The sequence below is a fragment of the Trichosurus vulpecula genome, chromosome 2 (genome assembly GCF_011100635.1).
Source record: "Trichosurus vulpecula isolate mTriVul1 chromosome 2, mTriVul1.pri, whole genome shotgun sequence".
NCBI classification, from domain to species: Eukaryota; Metazoa; Chordata; class Mammalia; order Diprotodontia; family Phalangeridae; genus Trichosurus; species Trichosurus vulpecula.
In genome coordinates, this window is record NC_050574.1 from 126,846,511 (window position 1) to 126,868,553 (window position 22,043).

Below are 22,043 nucleotides of genomic sequence, written 5' to 3' on the forward strand. Positions count from 1 at the left end.
ACCCAAAAGACAAATTACCTAGTAAAGGATTTCCTATCTTATAAGAACTGTTGGGAAAACCAGAAATTAGTCTAGAAGAAACTGGGCTTAGATCAGCATCTTAATACCATATTCCACAATAAATTCAAAATAGAAACATGATCTGAATATTAAAGATCATACCATAAAAAACTAGAAGGAAAGCAGATCATACACCTTTCAGAGCTATGAACAGAGAGTGAATTCTTAAACAAGGGACAGAGACAATTACAAAAGATAAAATAGTTAATTTTGACTACATGAAACTGAAGAGCTATTACAGGAAACAGGATAAGAAGGGAACCAGTTGACCGAGGAACATCTTTTTATCAAATATCTCTGACAAAAGTCTATTAATAACGATATGATTAAAGAATCCTACAAATCACTAAAAAGCAACTCGTAAAGAGCACTAGGAAGGTGCTGATCAAAACAACCCTCATACCCCCAAAACTGGCAAAGATGACAAAAACAGGAATAGTCAAAGTTGGAGGGATTATGGAAAGACGAGCACACACTAACGCATTGTTGGTGGAGCTGTGAACTGGTACAATCTGGAAAGCAATTTGGAACTATGCAAATAAAGTGACTAAAATGACCCCAGAGATTCTACTGCAGTAGTTTTTATGGTAGCAAAGAGATAGAAATAAGTGGATGTCCATCAAGAGGGGAATGGCTAAACAAACTGTGGTACACGAATGTAATAGACTATTTCTGTTCTGTAAGAAACAAGTACAATGAATATGAAGAAATATGGAAAGATGCATACAAAACAATGCAAAAAACACGCAGACCCAGAAAAATAATACATACAATGACTACAACAATATAAATAAGAAGAACAATAAGCTTGGCCCCCAAAGAAGACACAGGAGCAAACACTCCTTTCCTCCCTACCCCCATTCCTTTCCAGAAGTGGGGGTTCCAACGGTGTGGAACATGTACGCAACTTCAGATTTTTCCTGTCGTGAAAGGCAACATCCAGTTCAACTTACCTCCCAGACAGGTCCATCCAGCACTGGGGACAATCCATCTATATCCAGCAGCTGTTCAGAGATCCGACTTCGAAAACCCAAGTCCTAAGGGCAGAGAACATAAGGCAGAGGTATGAATTCCTAGCCCAAAGGGACCAAAGGGAATTCTCAATCTACTACACACCCTAATCCTCACGGTTCTCCATCATGGTCAGAGGAAGCCAGAGCCCCACCCAATTACCGCTGTATCCCTTTCTTCCTGAGGCATGAGCAGGCTCACAGAAGAATTACTGTGGTTGTCATTCAGTCATTTCAGTCGCACCTGACTCTTCATGACCTCATTTGGGGTTTTCCTGGCAGAGACACTGGAGTGGTTTGCCATTTCCTTCTCCAGTTCATTTTACAGATGAAGAACTAAGGCAAACAGGGTTAAGTGACTTGTCCAGGGTCATAAAGCTAATAAATGTCTGAGACCACATTTGAACTCAGGTCTTCCTTACTCCAGACCTGGCACTCTATCTACTGTGTCACCTAGCCGCCCTGACAGAAGAATCCCTAATCTTAACAAAAGGAATTGGGTGCTATTAGTTAGTGAAAAGCAACTGCCTACATTTACACATTGGACCTACACACAAATTTGCTGTATAGGGCATCAGCCCACAGGCACACACCCCACTGCTCTCCCAGTCTGTGTGTTCCTCTTTGATAGCTGGAGCCCTACTACCTGAACACACGCTAATTACAACAGCTCAGCCATTATCACTGATAAATAGCAATACTCTGGTCCTGATGCCCACAGATAGCTCTTTCTATCCACAACCCAAAGATGCTTGAGGGCGGGCATCCTCCTTCACATGGACAATTCCTTTTTTAAAAGGTCAGGTTTAATCTTCCACAGGCCTTGCTGATATGGTGACTCTTCTCAGAACATACTTATCAATGACATTTTGGCCCTCTACACCCCACTTCTAGCTTTCTGGAGTCTTCCTCTCTGGTTATAGTTCTGTTTTGGCTTGGATCCTCCCCTAGTTTTCCCTGGTCTTTGTAGACTGTAGGGCAGTTAGGCACAGGAGGCCTACAAGCTCTTCATTCCTGTTTTTCTTCCTAAACTCACAGCTCTTTTTTTGTCCTTCCCTATTAATCCTATATTTTTTAGCTTTCATCTACTTACAGATACTGGACTGTTCCTTGAATTGCTGCCCCACAAAAAAAAATAAAACTTCACTGGCTTCTCCCCTTAGGTGAGGATACCAGTCAAAAAACCAAGAGGCAGCAAGGAAGAAAGTCTAGGATGGCAAAAATATAAGAGTGACTCCTCTCCTCCTCTACCCCTTCTTTGCCAAGGGAGGGCACCATGGATGTAACATTAAATATAAGACTTGACTTAACTGATACCTTGATTAGGTTTACTGAATTGTTTTTCCCCTTCTTTTCAATGGTGTTAAGGGATAGCTCGTGAGGTGGGAGCAGGATTTAATCAGAAATTAAGGAAACATAAAAACAAAAGATATCAATAAAACATTTTAAAAAGAAAATACAGTGGTGACAACATTCTGACACAAAACTTTTACCTTTATAGAAAACACTAAAGTTCTATGATTGATCCCTACCCCAGCTCCAAGACTATAAAAATGAGAGTGACCCCTATCTTTGAGCTTCCAGGTTGATGTGATATACCAGAAGTAACTAGATTGAAGTCCATGTGAGTCTAGATTTAATTCTGACGTACCAGGCCAAGAAATGATTTGGTATCAGAATGGTCGGAGAACTGCAACTCTTTCACATGGTCACTGATCTCGGACTCCTGGGAGAAGATCCACAAAAAAAAATCATATAAATGAATGTACTACAAAAGATTTATAGCATACCAACACAATCCAGAAAAAGGTTCTGTAATTATCCATAAAATTCAATTCAGTTCACACTGAAAGTACATCTATTTTGGTCCATGTAGATTATTTCTGCCCAAAAGAAAAAGAAATCTATCTGTCCTAGCCTGAATGATCTAGATAGTTATATGCTTTCTCTACATAGCAACTGCCACATTCTCCACACTTTGGCTGGGCAGATCCAGTACGAATCTGTCTACTATTAGTTCAATTCACATCACCAAGGACATAATTAGGAGAAAGAGGTCTCTGAGACTATGGAAAGATGACATAGCCAGGTGTGGTGGGCAAGGACAGAGACTTAGGGTAGAGTCCAAAGCACAACTGTAAAAGACAATAGGAAGGAAGGAAAATAGAGAGTGCGAGACAAACAGAGCATTAAGCTCCCTGGAGGTGCTAGAGGAAAAACCAACTTCTGCTCTGAATTTCCAGTGCCAGCAAGCTTCAAGCCTGGTTCAGGATTTTACTGCCCTACCGGGCTCTGGGAATATTTGTCACAATTAAGGGTGTTGGCTCTGTAGCTGTTCCTGACAGTCTACTGAAGGTTTGCAAATGGAGCTTCCTGCCTTGGTAATAAAGATGTGGGACTGAGATTTTGTAGCATGCTCACAAAAGCAGCAAGGAAGTACAGGCACAGCTGTCCACATGAGAAGGTGACTTACTTCACTGACATCCAATCTGCTCTCTGTTTTCGGCTCTGTCAGCTCCTTCTCTAGTTCATTCGTGGCCTCTTTTTTCTCACAGCCCACCTCTCCAACCACCACTGGGTTCTCCAACGACTGCTTGTTGGCTGTACTTTCAACAGTCCCTGAGTTTACCACTCGAGTCATTTGTGGCCTGGAAGCCCCAGGGTCACCCTTTTCACCGTCTTCTTTGTCTGGGAGCCAAGCACTTGCCAGCGTCCCTCGTCGGCCTTCGCCATCTGCGCTGCCCAGGCTGCTATCTACATCTCGGCCAAAGGGCTTGTCCAAAGTCCGGGGACAGGGGATATCTGAACCCAGTGATGTTTCCTTCTTATCCTCTGGTTGGCTTCTTGGAGACTCCTAGGTAGCAAGTGGATAAATGTTTAAGAACAAAACCTGCTGAGGGAAGTGCAAAGAGAGGTTAAGATACTTAACAAAAGTCTAATGAATTCTATCAATGGTGAGCTAGATTCCTTCATTCACTCAACAAGCACATACTGAACATTTACTACATACCAAATACCATGGGAGATACACAGAATAAGATATAGTCCTTGCCCCCAAGGAACCTACAGTCTAATAAGAGAGATGGTACAAGTATACAAATGACTATCAATACAGATATATGTATATGCATATATATGTATATATGTCTTGATATGTCATATAGAATTGTCACATATAATTGTTATATAAAAAGCAGAAACAAAGAGCTATGGAATCTTAAGGGTGAGAGAGATTACTTTCAGCTTAGGAGATCAGGATAGGCTTTATAACAGAGAGAACATTTAAGCTATGCCTTGAGGGTTGAGTAGAATTTCAAAAGGAAGCTACAGGGGAAGTACATTCCCTGTACAGCCTAAGCAAAGGTCTTGTCTAGGGAATGGGGAGTAGTCGAGTTTGGCTAGGCAGTACGACATGTAAATGCAAAGAACAGGAAGTAAGGCTGGAAAGGTAGGCTGAGACCAGATTCTAAAGGGCTTGGAAGGCTAGCAAAGGGCTTTAGGCTGTATTCAGCAGACAGTAGGAAACCAATGAAAGTTTTTGATCGGGGAGTGACACGATCAGAGCTTGTTATAGGAAGATTAATCTGACAGCTGTGTAAAACAAACTAGAGAGATCTCGCACTCTGTGAGGAAAGGAGTATGAACTACAGCAATAATAGGAGAGAATGGTGGAGACGGGACAGAGGTGAGACACTACAGACAAAACTACCACAACTCAGCACTTGCTTGCATGGAGGGAGAAATAAGGAGAAAAAGGAGTCCAAAAATGACTGAAGGTTTTCAGCCTCAGTACTTGGGAGGACAGCAGTACCACCCGGTGTTCTAGTCCTGGACTATACTGCCTCCCACACAAGTGTAGGTCACCTAGAATGATGACCATCAAAGTGGGTTCACTCATCTCAGGTAATACTCACCACCTATCACTTCTACCATAAAGAGTCAAGATTCCTCTGGGAGCACTGACACCCTTCCTGATCCCAGTCTGAGAGAGAAGGTGACAAACAGACTCAAAAGCCAGTATTTAAAAAAAAAAAAAAGCACAATGCCTGAGAATCACGTGAAATTAAAAGATATGTTGAGAGAGCCAGGATTTCCTTAGTGTGTATATATATATATATATATACATATATATATATATATATATTACCTTCACCTACAAAGACCATAGGCCCTCTTCATGAGTTGCTATGGCACATATGCACACACAAAAAAAAATCTCCTTGCCAAGTGGCCAACCTTCTGGTGATGAGCCTCCCAAGTTCAAACTAGGCTGGTGCTCATTTTCCCTCGCTGGTACCTTTCCAGCCTTATCAGGAGCCTGACCTATCAGAACTTGGGTTCCACTGGCATGGCCTCTGAGAAACCAAGGTTACCTCCATACTACATTGAAACCTCAGAGGAAGACTTCAGTAGATAGCAAACCACCCAAATCAAGGGGGTTTTGGATAGCACTGGGGAAAGTGCTAAGAAAAGGCAGTGGGTTTTGACCTCAATGTGTGACTCTTCGCCCTCTAGTGGACTAGAATGTCTAGAATACTCTTTATGAAAAACTAGGACATTTAACAAATAATGGCCCATTGTGTTACTCTGGTGCCAACCTCAGCTGCTAGCGTGGGGGAGTGGGGGAGTGGGGATGGGAATGGGTGGAGGGATGGAGGGAGTCATCGAAAACCAAAGTAAAAGCCTGAATGAAAGCTAAACGAGGAGGGCAAGAAGGAGACAAAAAGAGCGTGGAGCTAATGCTGAGAATTTTTTTAACCTAAGTTTTATATAGCCTTTTTTTTCCCTTTTATTTCTTCCTCTACTGCCTCCAGAGGTGGTGGGTTCTGTTTGGAATATCTTTTGTATTTTATAGGCCAGATTACTTTGGTGCATGAGTTGGATGGCTCAATCAGCCACTGAGCTTCTTTCCAACTCTCATGTCATGGGCTACAATATGGAAATCCCTCCAAGATAGAGATCAGCAGAGTCATTAGTACCTCATAATTTTAGAAAGCTGCCTGGGGGCACTGAGAAGTGGCTAGCCCAGGATCACACAGCTGGTATGCCTCCGAGGCAGAACTTAGACCAGTCTTTCTGACCCCAAAGATAGCCCTCAATCCACAACACTATGTTCCATTTTGGTCTCCAGAACAGATAATGAAACATACCTCTCCCTTCTCTCCTGAAAGAGAAGTGTTAGGAATGTGTAATGCTGCATACCCTATCAAACACAGTCACTGTGTGAGTCTGTTTTGATGAAAGGTTTTTCTCTGATACAAGAGAGAATTCAATGTGGCTTGGGGAGTAGCATAGGAAATGACTGTGATATGAAAACAAAAGGCATCAATAAACTATTTTTTTAACCCAGCCTATCTTTAGTAATTAGGTCTGAGTAAGGGCCTCTTGGGCTGCACCTAAAGAAATCATAGAGGTGCAAGAGGGGCCAAGACTGAGTGGTAGCATCAGCTAGAATTTATGAGGCTTGGGGTTTCATTAAGTAGACAACAGGTCTAGAAAAAGCAACTCAAGGTTTTTATTGCTGCATTCAAGGTTAGTTATTTACTGAGAAGTTTGGGGTGTGTTTTAATTCTAGAGGAAAAACACAAAGACCTAGGACTGTGTTTTCTTTTCAGTGCTTTTCCTTATTAGTCAAAAAAGTCTGAGTTAGGAATCTGTGATTTTAAAAGGCAGCAGAGACCCCCTCCTTCTATGGCAGCTGAGGATGCACTCCCTAGTTCCCTGGACGCCATCCCATGCAGGATGCTGACCTTGGATGCCGGAGATGAAGCCCGATTCAAGCGCTATTTCCAATACATAAACCTTACACTTGTCTGCCTCTAGTCAATCAAACCTGCCTCAGGTCCAATCACAGCATGAAAGTAAAGACCATACTCGGAAATGAGGCCAGTTCAAGCTCTCCTGGGCTCACACTGACAGCAGAGGGAGGGGTAGTTTTCATCCCATAAAACATTCACACTAACATGCTTGTGCCACTGATTTGAACAACTCTGATGAGAGGTTTTAAGACTTTGTAGTTCTCTGACCTGAATGTTCAATCAAACAAGAAGCAAAAAATCACTGGAGAGCAAATTAAACAACAAACACAAAAAAGGAACTTAGAACTTATGCAAGGTTTTCCATCTAAGGATAATAACTGTTCACTAACCCCAAAGGTACTGCTTGTAGCTCCTGCATCTTATTAATAAGCCAACACAGAATAAAGAGTGTGTATGGTGACACTCTTATAATACCCAAAGGATTGTAAGGGAGATGAGACTCAGGTATCATGAGCCATACACTAGCTGCCACCATGCTCCTCCTGATCCAGAAGAGAAATAAAGGGTGAAATAGATAGAGGAGCATGTGTGTGCATGCATGTATGTGTATATACGTATATATGTGTATATGTACACGTTATATGTATATATGTGTGTGTTATATATGCATGCTTCCTACTATGATAGACCACAGCCAGGAAAGTTCCTAGACTGAGCTACAACCTCTACCCAGAAGCAAAATCTGCCACTATCAAGGGGGAAGGAAATGGGAACTTCGGTCCAGATGATATCCAGCTCTTCTAATTTCTCCATGCAAGAAGAATTTCTCAAAGGTCTGAGAAAGGTTCTGCTCTGCAGGGTAATAAACTTCTTACAGAAGGCAAACTAAACCCAGGATAATGATGGCTGACCCAAGGACTCATGCCAGGGCATCATTACCCTGGGTTTGGGTTCATTACCCAAAGGAGTGTTAGGCTATTTTTCTGTTGTTGTTGTTGTTTTGCAGGGGGGAAGGCAGGGCAATTGGGGTTAAGTGTCTTGCCCAAGGTCACACAGCTAGTAAGTATGTCAAGTGTCTGAAGCTGCATTTGAACTCAGGTCCTCCACACTCCAGGACCAGTGCTCTACTCACTGCACCACCTAGCTGCCCCTGTGTTATGCTGTTTTAAGGAGCAAAATGTTTCTTGAGAGCTGATTAAAAGTCAGAAGACATCAGATAGAAGATGTCTCAAAACTAAGCCCTTTCCATTATATCAGGGATTTGTAAATCACGGAATTTCTCTACACTAGATGACTGGATTAAACTCATTCTAGGCAATCTGTAATTCTGAATCCTCATAGAGCAGTAGTTATTCAGCAAATAATTCAGAAATTCAGAAAACCTGACTTTCTAAATGTTTTCCTCATGAAGTATAACCTTGGTCTTTAAAGACGGAAAATCAGGGTTCACTTCTCAGTTCTTCCATTACTTACATAGCCCCGAACAAGTCATTTAATCTCTAAACCTTCCTCACAGGGTTCTTATGAGGCAAGCACTTTGTAAGCCTTAAAGCATAATACGACAGTAAGTTATTACTATTATGTTACACTGAGACTAAAATTAATATAAGCTGGAATCCACCACCAAACATACTGACAACAGAAACAGGGGAGCAGTGAGGCCTCCTGCGTGTCAGGGGAACACTAAAACAGAACTAAATATTTTTTGCAGAGAAACACCACATAGATAATTTTACATGCAGATAAAGGAGAGCAGACTGCTTTTAAGAAACCTACATGCTTTCACAAATTTCTGCTTTCATTTCCTTCCCCATCCTCATCTCACTAAAACCAAGAACGTGGGACTCCTATCCAAGACAAGACGCTTCTGAACACAAGCTGCCTGACCTCCTATGCTTCGGAGATAGTGTGCGAAATGCTTTGTTGCTCTGTTCAGCACAGTTTTGTTCTCCAGTTACCAGTGCCTGAGCCTGTTCCTTCCTCCTTTGTCACAGCCCCAGGCTCTGGAGCATTTCTAAGCAAGTTTGTGCTATGGTTGCAGAAAAAGCCTCGCCATCTGCATGCAGAGGGAGGCAGTACCTCTAAGACACACTCCAAGAATATCTAACCCGCTCCCCCCCAAGAGAGATGACAGCTTTACTGCCCGCAAGTCCCTTTCCTCCTGCCCAGAGCACAAAGGTAGGGAGTTCCTAGAATCAACAGAGAACAAAAGGAAAGGAAGCAGGGGAGGGAAATCCTAGAAAATAGTGTTTGTGCATGGATCCTACCCTGGGAGTTAGCAGCCTTCTTTTTTCTTCCCACTGGGCCTGTAGTCAGTCCAATTTATTTTCCATGCTTCCTTCCCTGCCCAGTTAGTCTCAATTCTTTATACTTCTCCCCAGTGTTGTTAGCACCTACGAAACACACTGACATCATCACCTGTTAGTCTAAAGTCCTGCCTTCCTCAACTTTGATCTCCTGATGGGATTTTCACTGACCCAACATGCCATCTGCTCTCCTTACCCTGCAGCCTCCCTCTTTCCTCACACTCAGTCCCAACAACTATTTCATGAATTTTTTTCTTTTTGATTCCGTAATAAGACTAGAGATGGGTTGAAAGCTGTAAGCAGGAGAGAAGCGGGCAGGGCAGCCAGGGAGGGGAAGAGGGAGAGACAGAAAGAGAGACAACAGAGAGACAGAGAGAGAGACAGAGAGAGAGACAGACAGACACAGAGAGAGAGAGGCAGACAGAGGGAGAGACAGAAACACAGGAAGAGACAGAGAATGAGAGAGAGCACACAAGAGAGAAAGAATCACAGAAAGAGAGAGAGAAGAGAGACAGACAGAGAGAGAGACAGAGAGAGAAAGAGGAGACAGAGATGAAGAGAGAGAGGCAAACAGAGAAAGAGACAGAGACAGAGAGAAAGAAAGAGACAGAGAGACAGAATGAGAGAGAGCATGCAAGAGAGAATCAGGGAAAGAAAGAGAGGAGAGAGACAGACAGAGAGATGAATGTTGCTGCCTTCCTACTGCCATCTCATGGAATGACAAGTAAAATGATCACCAACAGTCAAAGGAAGGACCAACCAACTTGCAGCCGAAGACTCCTTTGGAAGTTTTCTACTCAGATATAGGAAAGAGTGGGAAGTGCAAAGCAACCGAAAGGATCACTGGTTTCCAAAGGTCCAAACTAGACAACCTGTCCATATCTTGCTTCCCCAATCCTTGATCTACCAACACCACCAGCTGACAAGGGCCCTAGGGTAGCTGCCTTCCCCTCCCATGTGGATCCTTTTTAACCCCTGAACACAAGCTTCTCCCTGTGCTAAAACCCAACCTCTCTCCCTTTGGGAAGGATGTAGTAATTCAACAGTGAGCATAGGCTGGGAGAAGAAAGGCAAAAAGGGAGAAGCTAAGCAGGTCTCTGTCAATGTGCCTAAACCCCACCCCCAACTCCCCAACACCCCCTAGCTTCAGAGCAAACTCATCAGACACTTACCACATGTCACATTTGCTGCCCATTTGTAATGAGGTTTGGGGAATCTTTTATGGGAGGCACCCCTATGAAGAAAGGATTCATGTTCTACTCTCCCTGATTCCCCATATCTAATCAGCTGCTGTATTCTGTCACTTCTACCTCCACCTTATCCCAATCATCCCGCCCTTCCTTTCACTCACTCACTCACTCAGTTACCAAACTATTTCAGGCCATCATTACCTGTCCCCTGGATTACAGTAACAATCTACTACATGGTCTCTTTGCTTGCACCCTCCCCCACATACAGGTTGCCAGAGTAATACTCCTAAAATGCAGGCATGATCATGAGAAGCTATTACCTCTGGAGTAAAATACAAACTTCTCTGTTTGACACTTAAAACCCTTCACAAGCTTGCTCCTGCCTGTCTTCCCAGGCTGATCTGCATGCCCCCTCACACATTCTAAGTTACAGACACCCTGAACTCCTCACTATTCATAACCAAATTTCCATCTCCCACCTGTGTGTCCCCCAAGTCTAGGGCACTTTCTACTCACTTCTGTCTCCTGGAATTCCTTGTTACCTTCAAGGTTTGGCTCAAGGGCCTTCTCCTACACAAGGCATTTGTGGATTCATCTGAGAATTAACACTCACCTACCCTGAAATTACTTTTTATTTAAGTAGCTACTTCAAATGTATGTTTTGAGTTTATCTGTACACATATTATTTCCTCCTTCCCTCCCATCCTATAGCCCACTGGAATGTATTGTCCTTAAAGAGCTAGATTGCTTTTGTCTTCTGTATCTCCAGTGCCTAGAACAGTAGGCACTTTATAAAAGCTTGAGGAACCAAACTGAATTCCAGAAGGGGTCAGATGAGATGACTTCAGAGGTTTCCTCCAGCTCTAAGATACAATGATTCTAAAAAATCTTCAATCAAAGTGAAAGCTCGGAAGCAATCAAGGATCTGTTTAAAGAGACCGCCTAGCTCACGGATGAAGTAATTATCAATCAACAAGAAACCCAAAAGGAACCCTGGCCAGCACACACCAGAGTCCTCATTGGGCCAAATAACAGCAATGATCAGGCACCCATATTCATGGAAAGGAAATCTGTCTGGGTACCATTTCTGTCCCAGAGCTCTAGCTCAGAGACATCCAGGAAATAGTGCCAGACCAAAGAGGAGTTAAGAGATTCAATCCAATGCAACAAACATTTGCTAAGGGCCACCTGCTATGTGCCACGCACTGTGCTAATAGCAATGGGAAAGCAAAGACAAACATGAAATAATCTCCACTCTTGATGAAATGAGAGGAAACAATACAGATACAGGAAAATAAATAAATGTATGTAGCACTTTAAAGTTGGCAAAAAAAAACCTTTACACACATTCTCTCACTGATCCCCACAACAACCTTGTGAGGTAAGTACTACAGATATGATCCCCAGGGGCAGAAATCTGAGAATGAGAAGAGTTAAATGAGTTGCCCAGGATCACACAATGTCTAAGTCCTCCTGACTCCAAGTCCAACACTCTATGCCATACTAGCTCTCCAAAAAACAAACAAACCAAGAAAACAGCAACATATACAAAAAGCATAATAAATACAAAATATATAAAGTAGTTAAATACAAGGTCCTTTTGGAGGGATACTGTCAGATTGGATTAATGTGTTAATTTTAGAGAACTGTGGGGTTTTTTTTTCAATTTTTATTCTTTGTTAAAAGAAATGGCCCTCTACAGAGAGGTGGGGGAGGAATAAATTTAGAAATTAAGGCGGTGTAAAAAACAAGAGATATCAATTGATTTCCCCCTACCCCCAAATTTAAAAAGGTTACACTCTGAGAGAGGAATCTCAGGGGTCTGGATCATGGAAGTCAAACAGTTATGAGTTATGATGAGATCAAAGTCATTCACATGTATAGCTGATGTAGAATAAAGGTACAGGTCATGGGAGTTCAGGAAATGAAACCAGAAGGTGAGGGTATTTGAGGGGGTCATTAGCAGGTGCATTAAAGGCCCCTAGTATGAGGACAAGGGTTGGAGTACAGGTGGTGCACTCCTTGAGAAAGAAGAGAGAATGGCCTGGGGGCCAGTTAATAGCCACCAGGATCAAAACAAGGCGATAGTTCTGGATGGAGTGAACCTCAAAGGAGAAGAGGTTGCTGAGATAGTGTCAGAGAATTGCTGGTAAGTGGTGGTGAAGAGTAAGGAGTATGCTTAGTACAGCTCCCGGCCTAGCACACTGAAGGCATGAAGGACCTGGAGCTGGGTACTCCTCCAGCACTGGAGAGAGTGACTAGAGACGCAGCATCTTCTGGGGGGACGTCGGGTTTTTATAAGTGCGAGAAGATGGAAGAAGTATTTTAGGAAGAAGTATTTCTAAGACAAAAGGCAGCTTGTTGGCTGATAAAAACACTAACAAAAAGGGCATAATGGAAGGGGAGGGAGGTGCTGACCCCCTCTCCACTAGCCCGGTTTTCTTTTTACCTCTCTGCTCCTTCTCTGCCTCTTTCAACCCTTAAAAGTAAGGCTATTACCAAAAGTTTCATTTTCTCTCCAATCTTCCTCCTTTGGAGATCTGGTCCATCCCCACCATTACAACAATCACCTCTGAAAATGACTCCCACATCTATGTTTTTAGTCCCAACTTCTATACTGAGCACCAATTCCTTGTTGTCAGCTACCTGCTAAACATCCCCAACTTGCTGCCTCCCAATACCTCAAACATGAAATCACCATTGGGTTCATAAAGCTTAAAACCAGAACGGGCCTCAGGAGATCATCTAATAAAAGGATTCACTCTATGAAGTTTGGATTCAGTCAAAGGGCCACACTTGAGGACCTAGAGGGTCATATATGGCCTTGAGGCCGCGAGTTCCCCACCCCTAACCCAACACTGTCATTTAGAGATTGAGAAACTGAGACCCAGAGAGGGTGGGTGACTTGGCCAAAATCACAAAGGTAGTCAGAGGACAAGAGTCAAATCCGGGTCCTCTGACTTCCAATTTGATGCTCCTCCTGTTACTTTCGACTTTCCCTTTTTTCTGCACTTAGCACAATTCATGGCACAGAATAAGCACTTCCCTATTACGATCAATGGCCCCACCATTTCCCAGGCACAAAACCTTAGAGTCATACTTGACTATACCTCTCCCCAGACATAATCACACCTTCTCATCCCATTAACTGCCAAAAGCTATTTATTCTAATTCAATATCTCAAATCTGTCCCCTTCCTTTCCATTCTTGCTACTTTTAAAAACCTTCATTATCAAGACACAACAGCTTTCTAACCACTTTCTCTGCCTCTATCTAATCTTTCCTAACCTTTCTTTATGCTTCAGAAAAACTGAACTGCCAGCATCCAAACAGCCCAAGTTTCCCCACCTCTGTGCCATTGCTTATGCTATTCCTTGCACCCAGAACATCATCCCCACCGGGGAAAACTCAACACATTTTTTCAAGGTCTAGCTCCCTCTATAGGATGTTTCCTGATTGCCCCTTAACACAAAATTAGAAGTAATCTCTCCTCTTAACTGTGCACATTTTGTTTGTACCTTTCTGACAGAGAAGTGCATTTTGCCTCCTCCCACCAGCTCTCTGTGGGCTCCTTAAGGCCAAGAACTATGTCTTAATCATCTTCACATTTTCCCTAGGAACCAGCATGGTATGTTACACTTTTTTTTTTCCCTAGGCCTGTCATGTAATCAGACTAGGGAGCTCCTAGTGAGAGATATCCTGTACTGATGCAGGTCAGCACCTTCGAATCTGAGAGTGATGTCCAGGCACTCAGAGGTTAAACAACTTGTGCAGGGTCACACAGTTATGTGTCAAGTCTTCCTGACTCTCTCTATCCAAGGCATTCAGAGGTTAAACGACTTGTCCAGGGTCACAGAGTTATGTGTCAAGTGTTCCTGACTCTATCCACCATGCCATACTGCCTCTCATCCCATACAAAGCAGGAACTAAATTAGTATTTGTTGAGTGAATGGATGGAAAGTTCCCTTTCTTGACTTAATCAGCCCACTTCTCTTCATATCCTCACCCACCACCCACCCCAGCCCCACCATTCCCTCACTACCACTTGAACAGGACTGACAAGAAATAATCTTTCCTCCAGGCACATATCCAGCATATCACAAGGATCCTTTGGAAGGAGAGGGCAGGCCAGAATTAGAAATCTGCCTTAAGGGAAATGTCAACCTTACCTCATAATCAAAATTGCCCCCCAGGACTCCAATATCCAGGTGTAGATTCTTGAGGAGCCCAGCTGTGCTTCGGAGGCTCTGAAAAGTGAGTGAACAAAAAAAAAAGACCTATTCAGACTAAGGAGTACAGGAGGAAGTGAAGAAGGAAGGGAGGTGGGAAGAGGGGTGTAACTGTGTCAGGAAGGGAACAGGAACCTCTAGAGGACAAATGGGCAAGACCCCCAAACAACCTTGCCATCAGCCACCTGTCCGAGATAAATAGTAATGCTGACTTGGGCAGATGGCTAAAAAGCTGATGTTGCCTGTTCTACTTCATGCGTTCTTCTTGTGAAGAAGACAACCTAAGAACAATGGGCTAACAATTAACTCACTATGACAAGGAGTGGTTGCCTACATTACCTGATTATCACTCTCCTCCTCTTCATTAGTCTCCTCCCCAAGAGCCAGCAGGCTAAGAGGGTTCTTCTCCTCATGGATGGAACCCAGAAGATTCTTGGTGTAGGGAGAAGTCTTGGGGCCTTGTGAAAGCTAAAAAATGGGAGAAGGAAGCACCCATATGCCAAAGGGAATTAAGAGCTGAAAGACTGAGAATGAAAAAGACATCGGAGCTAAGAGCCTCCCGAGTGAGATCCAATGCTGTGACCACAATCTGCCCTGCTGCAAAGATTCTCCCCACACAACACAGAGCCGTAGCATCTCTGAAGACTTAAATATTCCACAGAGACCGTTTTCCTTCGGTGCTCTCTTTCCCCAAACCTACTGCAGTCTACAACCCAATCTTTCAGGGAAGCAGAGCAACTGGTGCTGGCTGACAGGAATAGCCTGATGCCCAGGAAAAGGCACAAATTCAAACCAAAAAGGCAGCAGTGGGTCTAATGAGCCAAGTCCTAAGTCACCATCCTAGCTCCATCACTGAATCACTGTGCAACTTTGGGCAAATCTTAACCTCACTCAAGATTCCCACAACCCCCACCCCATCCCTTCTTTTAAGGGGGTTAAAGAAGGACCGAATAAACCAAAATGCCCCATTGGGAACTGTTAAAGAAGGGCCATGCAAACTTTGCTTGGTGTTGCTCAGAAACATCTATCTGGGTGTCTGCTGTCATGTATCTGCATCCAGCATCATGTTTCTTGTCTTAGGGTAAGTTGCATTACACCATTACTTCAAGTCCAACACTTCTACAACCTGAAACATCTCCCTAGCCCTATATGCAGTTCTCCTATCTAGCTATCCAGTTTTCTCATTTCTCTTAAAGGCATCCACTTTCTCCCATTTCCCCAAGTATATGAACTTGACGCCATCTTCGACTCTTCCCTTTCCTTGACCCCTCACATCTACACAGAGTGAACAAATCTTACAAGTTCTTCCTTTCCAATGTGTCTCACACAGCCCACTCTATCTATGCAGCTCTAACCAAGCCTCTTGACACCTGAGCCACCTCTGGCTTTCCATATCTGAAACATTAACTACATAAATGCTTCCAATGACGCTGGGACAGGTGTGTCAATCTACGACACACCCATTGGTCCCATGATCAATACTGCCAATGATGCTGGGATGGGTGTGTCAATCTACAACACACCCATTGGTCCTATGTTGCATCTCATGGCTCTGCTCAGCGTGCCTGTGACTTTCCAAACCCAAAAACCCCTCCCTGGCCACCACTGCACCCTCCGTGTCATCTCCTCCATACTAGAAGGTCCTTGAGGACAGGACCCATCTCACTTTTGCACTCATATTCCTAGTTATTAGCTCAATCCCTGGCACATAGTAAGCACTTAATAAATAAGTGCTTTTTCATTCATTCTCAACTTGTTCCTCTCTTTCTAACCCTACTACCACCACCCTAATCCTGACCTTCATGACCTCATATCTATTTACAAATTACTATCACAGTGTCCTAGATAGTACCATGGCCCTTGTTCTCTCCTACCAACTCATCCTAGACACCTCTATCAGATTAGATATCCAAAAATACCATTTTCTTTATGTCACTTTCTCACTTAAAAACTCCCTAAGGGTAGATAAAGTTCAAATTTCTCCTCCTGGCATTACAAAGCCATTCTTCACCTTCCCCAACTAGCCGTACTATTTGTATGAATCCTTCACTCTGACCTGGCAGGTCTTCCTATGTCCCCTGAACATACTAAAGTCATTCTCACCTCCCTGTCACTGCTCATGCTCTTCCTGCTATCTGGAACAGCCTACCCCTCTCTTCCATCCAAATCCTACTAATTCTTCAAGGCTGAGCCTCCATCCCACCACCTCCACAAAGCCTTCCCTAATAATTCCAATCCACACTAATCTTTCTCTCCTCCAACTCCTATTGCATTTGTTGCCCATGTCATCCAACTGTCGGATGCCATAGTGTTTCGTTTTCTAAATGTTTACAGATCACAATTCAGCACATTATTAGATACTGTCTCATTTCCCAGTTGCTTCATATGCATGTGTCTTGTTTCCCCTACTAAACAGTGAGCTCCCTCAAGGCACAGACTATGTCCTGTGTTTTTCTTATTTCCCTGTACTGTGTCTGCCATGGTACCGAGTACACAGGAGGAGTGATTGGCTGAATTTATCCATCTCCCCATAGCAACCACATAGACAAAGGAGAGAGCATTTACCAGGGCAGTTTCCAAAGGCTGAGGAGATTCCACTGAGCTTCCCAAGTTCATACTCACGGACGAACGGAAGGTTGGGGCTGAGGTGTCCATGAGACTGCGTAATGGAGCAAGGCCTCCCACAGGTACGTGAACTGGAGCTAAGGAAGAACCCAGGGCCTAGGCAACACAAAACACCTTGTCACGTACCCTAATAAGCCATGTGGCTCCAAGAATGCTGGAGACAGATATAAAAAAATAAACCATCTACATTCTTCCCATTCAAATTTAAATCGCCTCTGTTCAGAGGCTGCCAATGAAAAATGACATTTAGAAATTAACATTATGTTGAGAGCACTGAGAAATAACAGGCTGACTTATTGGTCCCCTTATCTCTTCTGTGGGTCAGCATGAACAGTACTTATTCAACTGGCAGATTTGACCTGGGACTGTTCTCCTTTCAAGCAACAAGTGGGAAAATAAGTACCTTTCCCCTTCTGCTGACTAAGGAGAATGTGAAAGAAGCTATACAAAAGGGTGTGATCTCTCTACTTGAAACAGAGATGAAGTGGTTCACTTACTCTTCCCCTGCTGGTTGTGCCTGCTTTTGGAAATGCCAGCCAAGGGCCAAGAAGGCAGCATAATCTAAAGGAAACAACACTGGACTAGGAGTCCAGAGACCCGGGATCAGATGATGCCTCCATCTCTTACTTCCCCCATGACTTTGGGCAAGGTATTTAACATCTCTGAACCTCAGTATCTTCACCTGCAAAATGGGGGTACCACTCATCCTGCCTACCTCACAGGACTATTCCATGGTGGAAAGAACAGTGATTAGGAAGGAGGAAGCCCGGGTCCTAATCTTGCTGGTCACCCGTGTGACCCTGAGCAAGGCATAGCTCTCTGGGTCTTGGTCTCTTTATCTGTAAAATGAGGCACTTGTTTCTGCCAGCTCGATGACTCCCCATCCTTCTTAGTCCTAGGGCCTTCTCTCTGTTTCCTATTTATCTCGTACATAGCCTGTTTGTACATAGAAGCTTACACGTTGCCTCCCCCCATTGGACTGTGAGCCTCAAGGGCAAGGCTATCTTTTGCCTTTCTTTGTATCAGCACAGGGCCTGGCATGTAGCCATGCTGAATAAAAGCTGACTGACTATTAAATCTAAATGAAGTAACAAATGTGAAAACACTTTTTCAATTGTTACATGTGGAAGCTAAAATTATCATCATCATCATAGGAATAACAGTTGTCAGGGCCTGTCAAGAGTAAAGTTTTATAAGTGGCAATGGTGTAACAATTTAGAGAGTTCTTCAAAAATCCTTACTTAGTCCTTTCCCTAGTTGTTTGGGCCTTCTCAGTGCAAAGAGTAGAAGCACAGAGAAAAGGATGTAGAAAGGATCCTGCTTAGAACGCCCAGACAACTGATAGCAATGGACAAATTTCCTCCATTCCTCCCCACACAGGCTCAGCTTAGGGAGCCAAGGACTGAAGCACTTGGGACCAAAACGTCTGCTTTCCTTTGCAGAGAGCCATTTCTGAACAGAGGACGACAGGCGCTCATCTAATGAGATGAGATGAAAGGCCACCTAAGAACTAGCCTGGTCTCCTGACAGGTGAGGCAGTTGCATGATTTCTCATGGTAAGGGAGTAAGAGCAGAGTACACAGGAAAGCTCTTCCCGATGTGATTAGAGAGCAAGCCTGGGCCTGTTCCTCCTGGCTCCCCTCCCTCCAATCAGTTTCAGTGTGTCAGCAAGCAAAATTCTCCCTGCGTTGTATTTATGGAAAATTATAGACTCCTAACCCGGGTAATTCGCTATCACGCTGGGGATTGGGAGAAGGAGACAGGCACGCCGAGGTCTTTGTTCTCCCAAGCCTTTACCAAATCAGTGGTTATCGGGAAATTACACATTCTTGGCCCCTAGCTAATTATGTTCTACAGATGGCCATTAACTGTGAGTGTGGGGCTTTGGGTAGAGTTGTCCTTCAGAGAGGATAAACTTGCTGCCATTGGGCTAATTAAAACTTCCAGGATAATCTGCAGCTTTATCCGATATTTATAGTCCTAGAGTAGTTATTAGCAGCTAACGGAGCACTAATGCATGCCAGCAATTAGGAGCCGGAGGCAGCAACTGGGTGAAGTCACAGCTGGGCAGCAACAAGAGGGTAACTGGGCAAATTCAACCCCACTCTGTCCCACACTCTTAGTCCATTTGATTCCTTCTGAATTAGTGTAAATCTCTCTGATTTGGGGGCAAACATCCCTGACCCTTGGTGGTGCCTACTCTATGGAAAGAAGGGAAGCACCAAAGTAAGGCTCCCTCTTCATCCCCCCTAGCTGCAGCCACCAGAATCTAAGACCAGGAGGAGGCCATTCACACCATTTTCTGATGCAGAAAACTAAGATTGGGGTGGATGGGAGATTCTGGGTTCTAAAGTATACCCAGGGAGTATGCAAACTCCCTGGTTTTGCAGGATATCAGGCAAGTGACCTAACTTATCTGAGGCTGGAGGGTGAGCACACAATTTTAAAATGGTTCCTCTTTTCCATCTCAATTATTTAAAGTCTCAAAGTGGCCAGCTGCTAGAGAAAGTTCCCCACATCCTGGAAATACACTCACCCGTCCCTTTCTGGTATCCCAGGGCCAGCAGTAACAATTCCCTGTTGGCCATACGCTGGCTTCTTTCTCCTTAAAACATTTGTGTGTTACCACTAAGTACTGAGGGAAAGGCAACCTTGGTAGCCATCTCATGGGCGACCAGATAAAGAAGCTATGCACTGCAAGGATATCTCCAAAAATGCCCAGATTGTGCAGTCAAAGAATCAGCATTCAATGAGGGAAGTATGATGGCTTACCAGCTAATGACTATCTTCAGATTCAAAACCCATTCACAATCTTGAATCTAATCTGCCACCCTCATTCCCCCGGCTGCCATGCCTATATATCCCCTTCCTTGACTCATCCCTGCAGAGAAGCCTACCTGATTGAGAAGCTGCCTCATCCCTGACTCTGCAGCTGGGCCTCTGCTGGACTTCAACTCAGCTTCCTCCTGCCTGTGGGGCCTGGTAGCTGGCTGCAGATGGATTTGCTGCGTGGCCCCATCCCCTTCAGGGACATTGCCTATTGCCTCTGGGCCCTGAAGGAGCTCTGGTGCCCAAGCCATGGGCCCTGACTCTCCCTCAGTGGCTTTAGTTTCCTCTTGCTCACCCTCACTGGGTGATCCGGGTGACCCAGCTGCCATGCGGCAGACCATGCTAGCAATGTCCCCGCATGGCATCTCTGGCATGCCCTCAGCCAGCAGTGGGGCTTCTAGCCGTCTAGAGATCTTGACCATGTGCAATATGTGCTGATAGAATCTCTGGTCCTCAGAGTAGCCTTCACTTTCTGATCGCTCATCTGTTGAGCTCTGGGTATGGACCAACTGAGATTCGAGAAAGGAGTGGGCATGTTGGGCCAGTCGGCCAGCTCCTAAATGGCACATTGCCAGTTCTGACTCCCGGGAGCTTTGAAGGTCCCAGGAGAAGTTGTCCACCTCACCCAAGACCTGTGAGCCCAGGTGAGATGCCAGACTGCTGCTACTGCTACTGCTCTCCAGGTCCGGTTCAGAGGCACTGAGCTTCTTGTCTTCATCTGGAAGCCCTAGTGGCTGGGAGATCTCCCTGATCTCACTGGTAACAGGCATACTTTCACGGACATTCTCTGACAGGGCATTCTGAGCTGCTTTCTGTACCAGGGGTGGTGCTATGTCTGCATTTAGTGGGGGAGCGAGCAGGTGGGCTCGCAGTCTGTCTTGAGCCAAGGTTGCTTGTACCTCAGAGTTGCTAAGCTCAGACTCCTTGCAGCTCTCCTGGTCACTCTTGCTGAGAAGCCCAGAGGCCTGTCCCATCCACAGTCCCTGGGACTCTCTTTTCCTCCTGCCTTTACCCAAGAGTCCACCTTCCTCAAGGACCTCTTGATGATTTAACTCTTCAGCCGGACTGCTATCTATCAAAAGCAACTTGCCCTTCCTGCTCGACAACGGGCGCTCAGAACTGTAGGGAGACAGGGAGGCTGCATCTCCCGGGCCTGCTGAGGGAGCCAGGTTCCTGCCTTTGTCACCACTAGGGCCAGTTAGGCTCCGTTTGGACAGGTTATAGCAGACCTGCTCCCCTTCTGCCTGTGAGCTCTTGATGACTTCAGAGAGCTTTGAGTTGGTGGAGGGTTGACTCCTACTCTCTAACGCCTCTGGGCCATCTTGGAAAGGGCTGATGCTTTCGGGGCCCTGAGTACCAGATTTCAGCTGCTTGCTCATCATTTCTAGCTCTTCTACTTCAGCGTCTGAAAAGCCCAGGTAAAACTTCTCCATCAGCTTCTGGGGCTTCTCAAGGCTCACCTGGTCACCTAGTTCTGTCTTGCCTGGGGCTGGGGCTCTACCTAAGATTTTCTCCACATCATCAAAGATCTGGTGGGTTCGGGGAACTTGGCCTTTGGACAGTGGCTGCAGCTTGCATGGCAAAGCCCCCACGAGAGGCCAGGGGTTGTCCCCCAGCATGCACATGCCCTTCCCTTTCCTAAAGGAGTCCTCACTTTTCATCTGCATCTCCTGTTCTAGGTCCAAGCCAGTGAGCCCAGATGCTGGTAGGGGGGATGGGCCACAGTAGAAGGAGGAAGAAGGTAAGATCCCCTGCTCTGGCTGTGTTTCCTAAACAGGCAATATAAACATGTAGAGAAAAGTAAAATATGGCACTTCTGATATACTAGTTACTTCTACGCAAGACAGTCTATGCCCCTCTGAAACTATGGACAGGTATAACCAAGCTGGGAAAGAAAGCTAAAAAGCCAAATTATCAGCCTGGAAGAGTTTATCCCTGGGGCAGTTAGGTGGCACAGTGAGTAGAGCACCGGCCCTAGAGACAAGAGGACCTGAGTTCAAATCCGGCCTCAGACACTTGACACACTTACTTGCTG

The 22,043-nt window shown here is 44.7% G+C and overlaps 1 protein-coding gene across 2 annotated transcripts in view; it reads right to left on the reverse strand.

Annotated features, from left to right (window-relative positions):
* The window catches only part of CEP164 (centrosomal protein 164), a 77,857-nt gene that overhangs the window by 42,887 nt on the left and 12,927 nt on the right, over window positions 1-22,043 (reverse strand). For both annotated transcript variants that reach the window (XM_036746934.1, XM_036746933.1), the window contains exons 5-10: window positions 17,120-17,275; window positions 14,894-15,022; window positions 14,495-14,572; window positions 3,544-3,924; window positions 2,722-2,796; window positions 1,014-1,097 (exon numbers count right to left, since the gene is read on the reverse strand). In XM_036746934.1, the coding sequence (XP_036602829.1) occupies window positions 1,014-1,097; window positions 2,722-2,796; window positions 3,544-3,924; window positions 14,495-14,572; window positions 14,894-15,022; window positions 17,120-17,275 (903 nt within the window). The remainder of the gene's footprint in view (window positions 1-1,013; window positions 1,098-2,721; window positions 2,797-3,543; window positions 3,925-14,494; window positions 14,573-14,893; window positions 15,023-17,119; window positions 17,276-22,043) is intronic.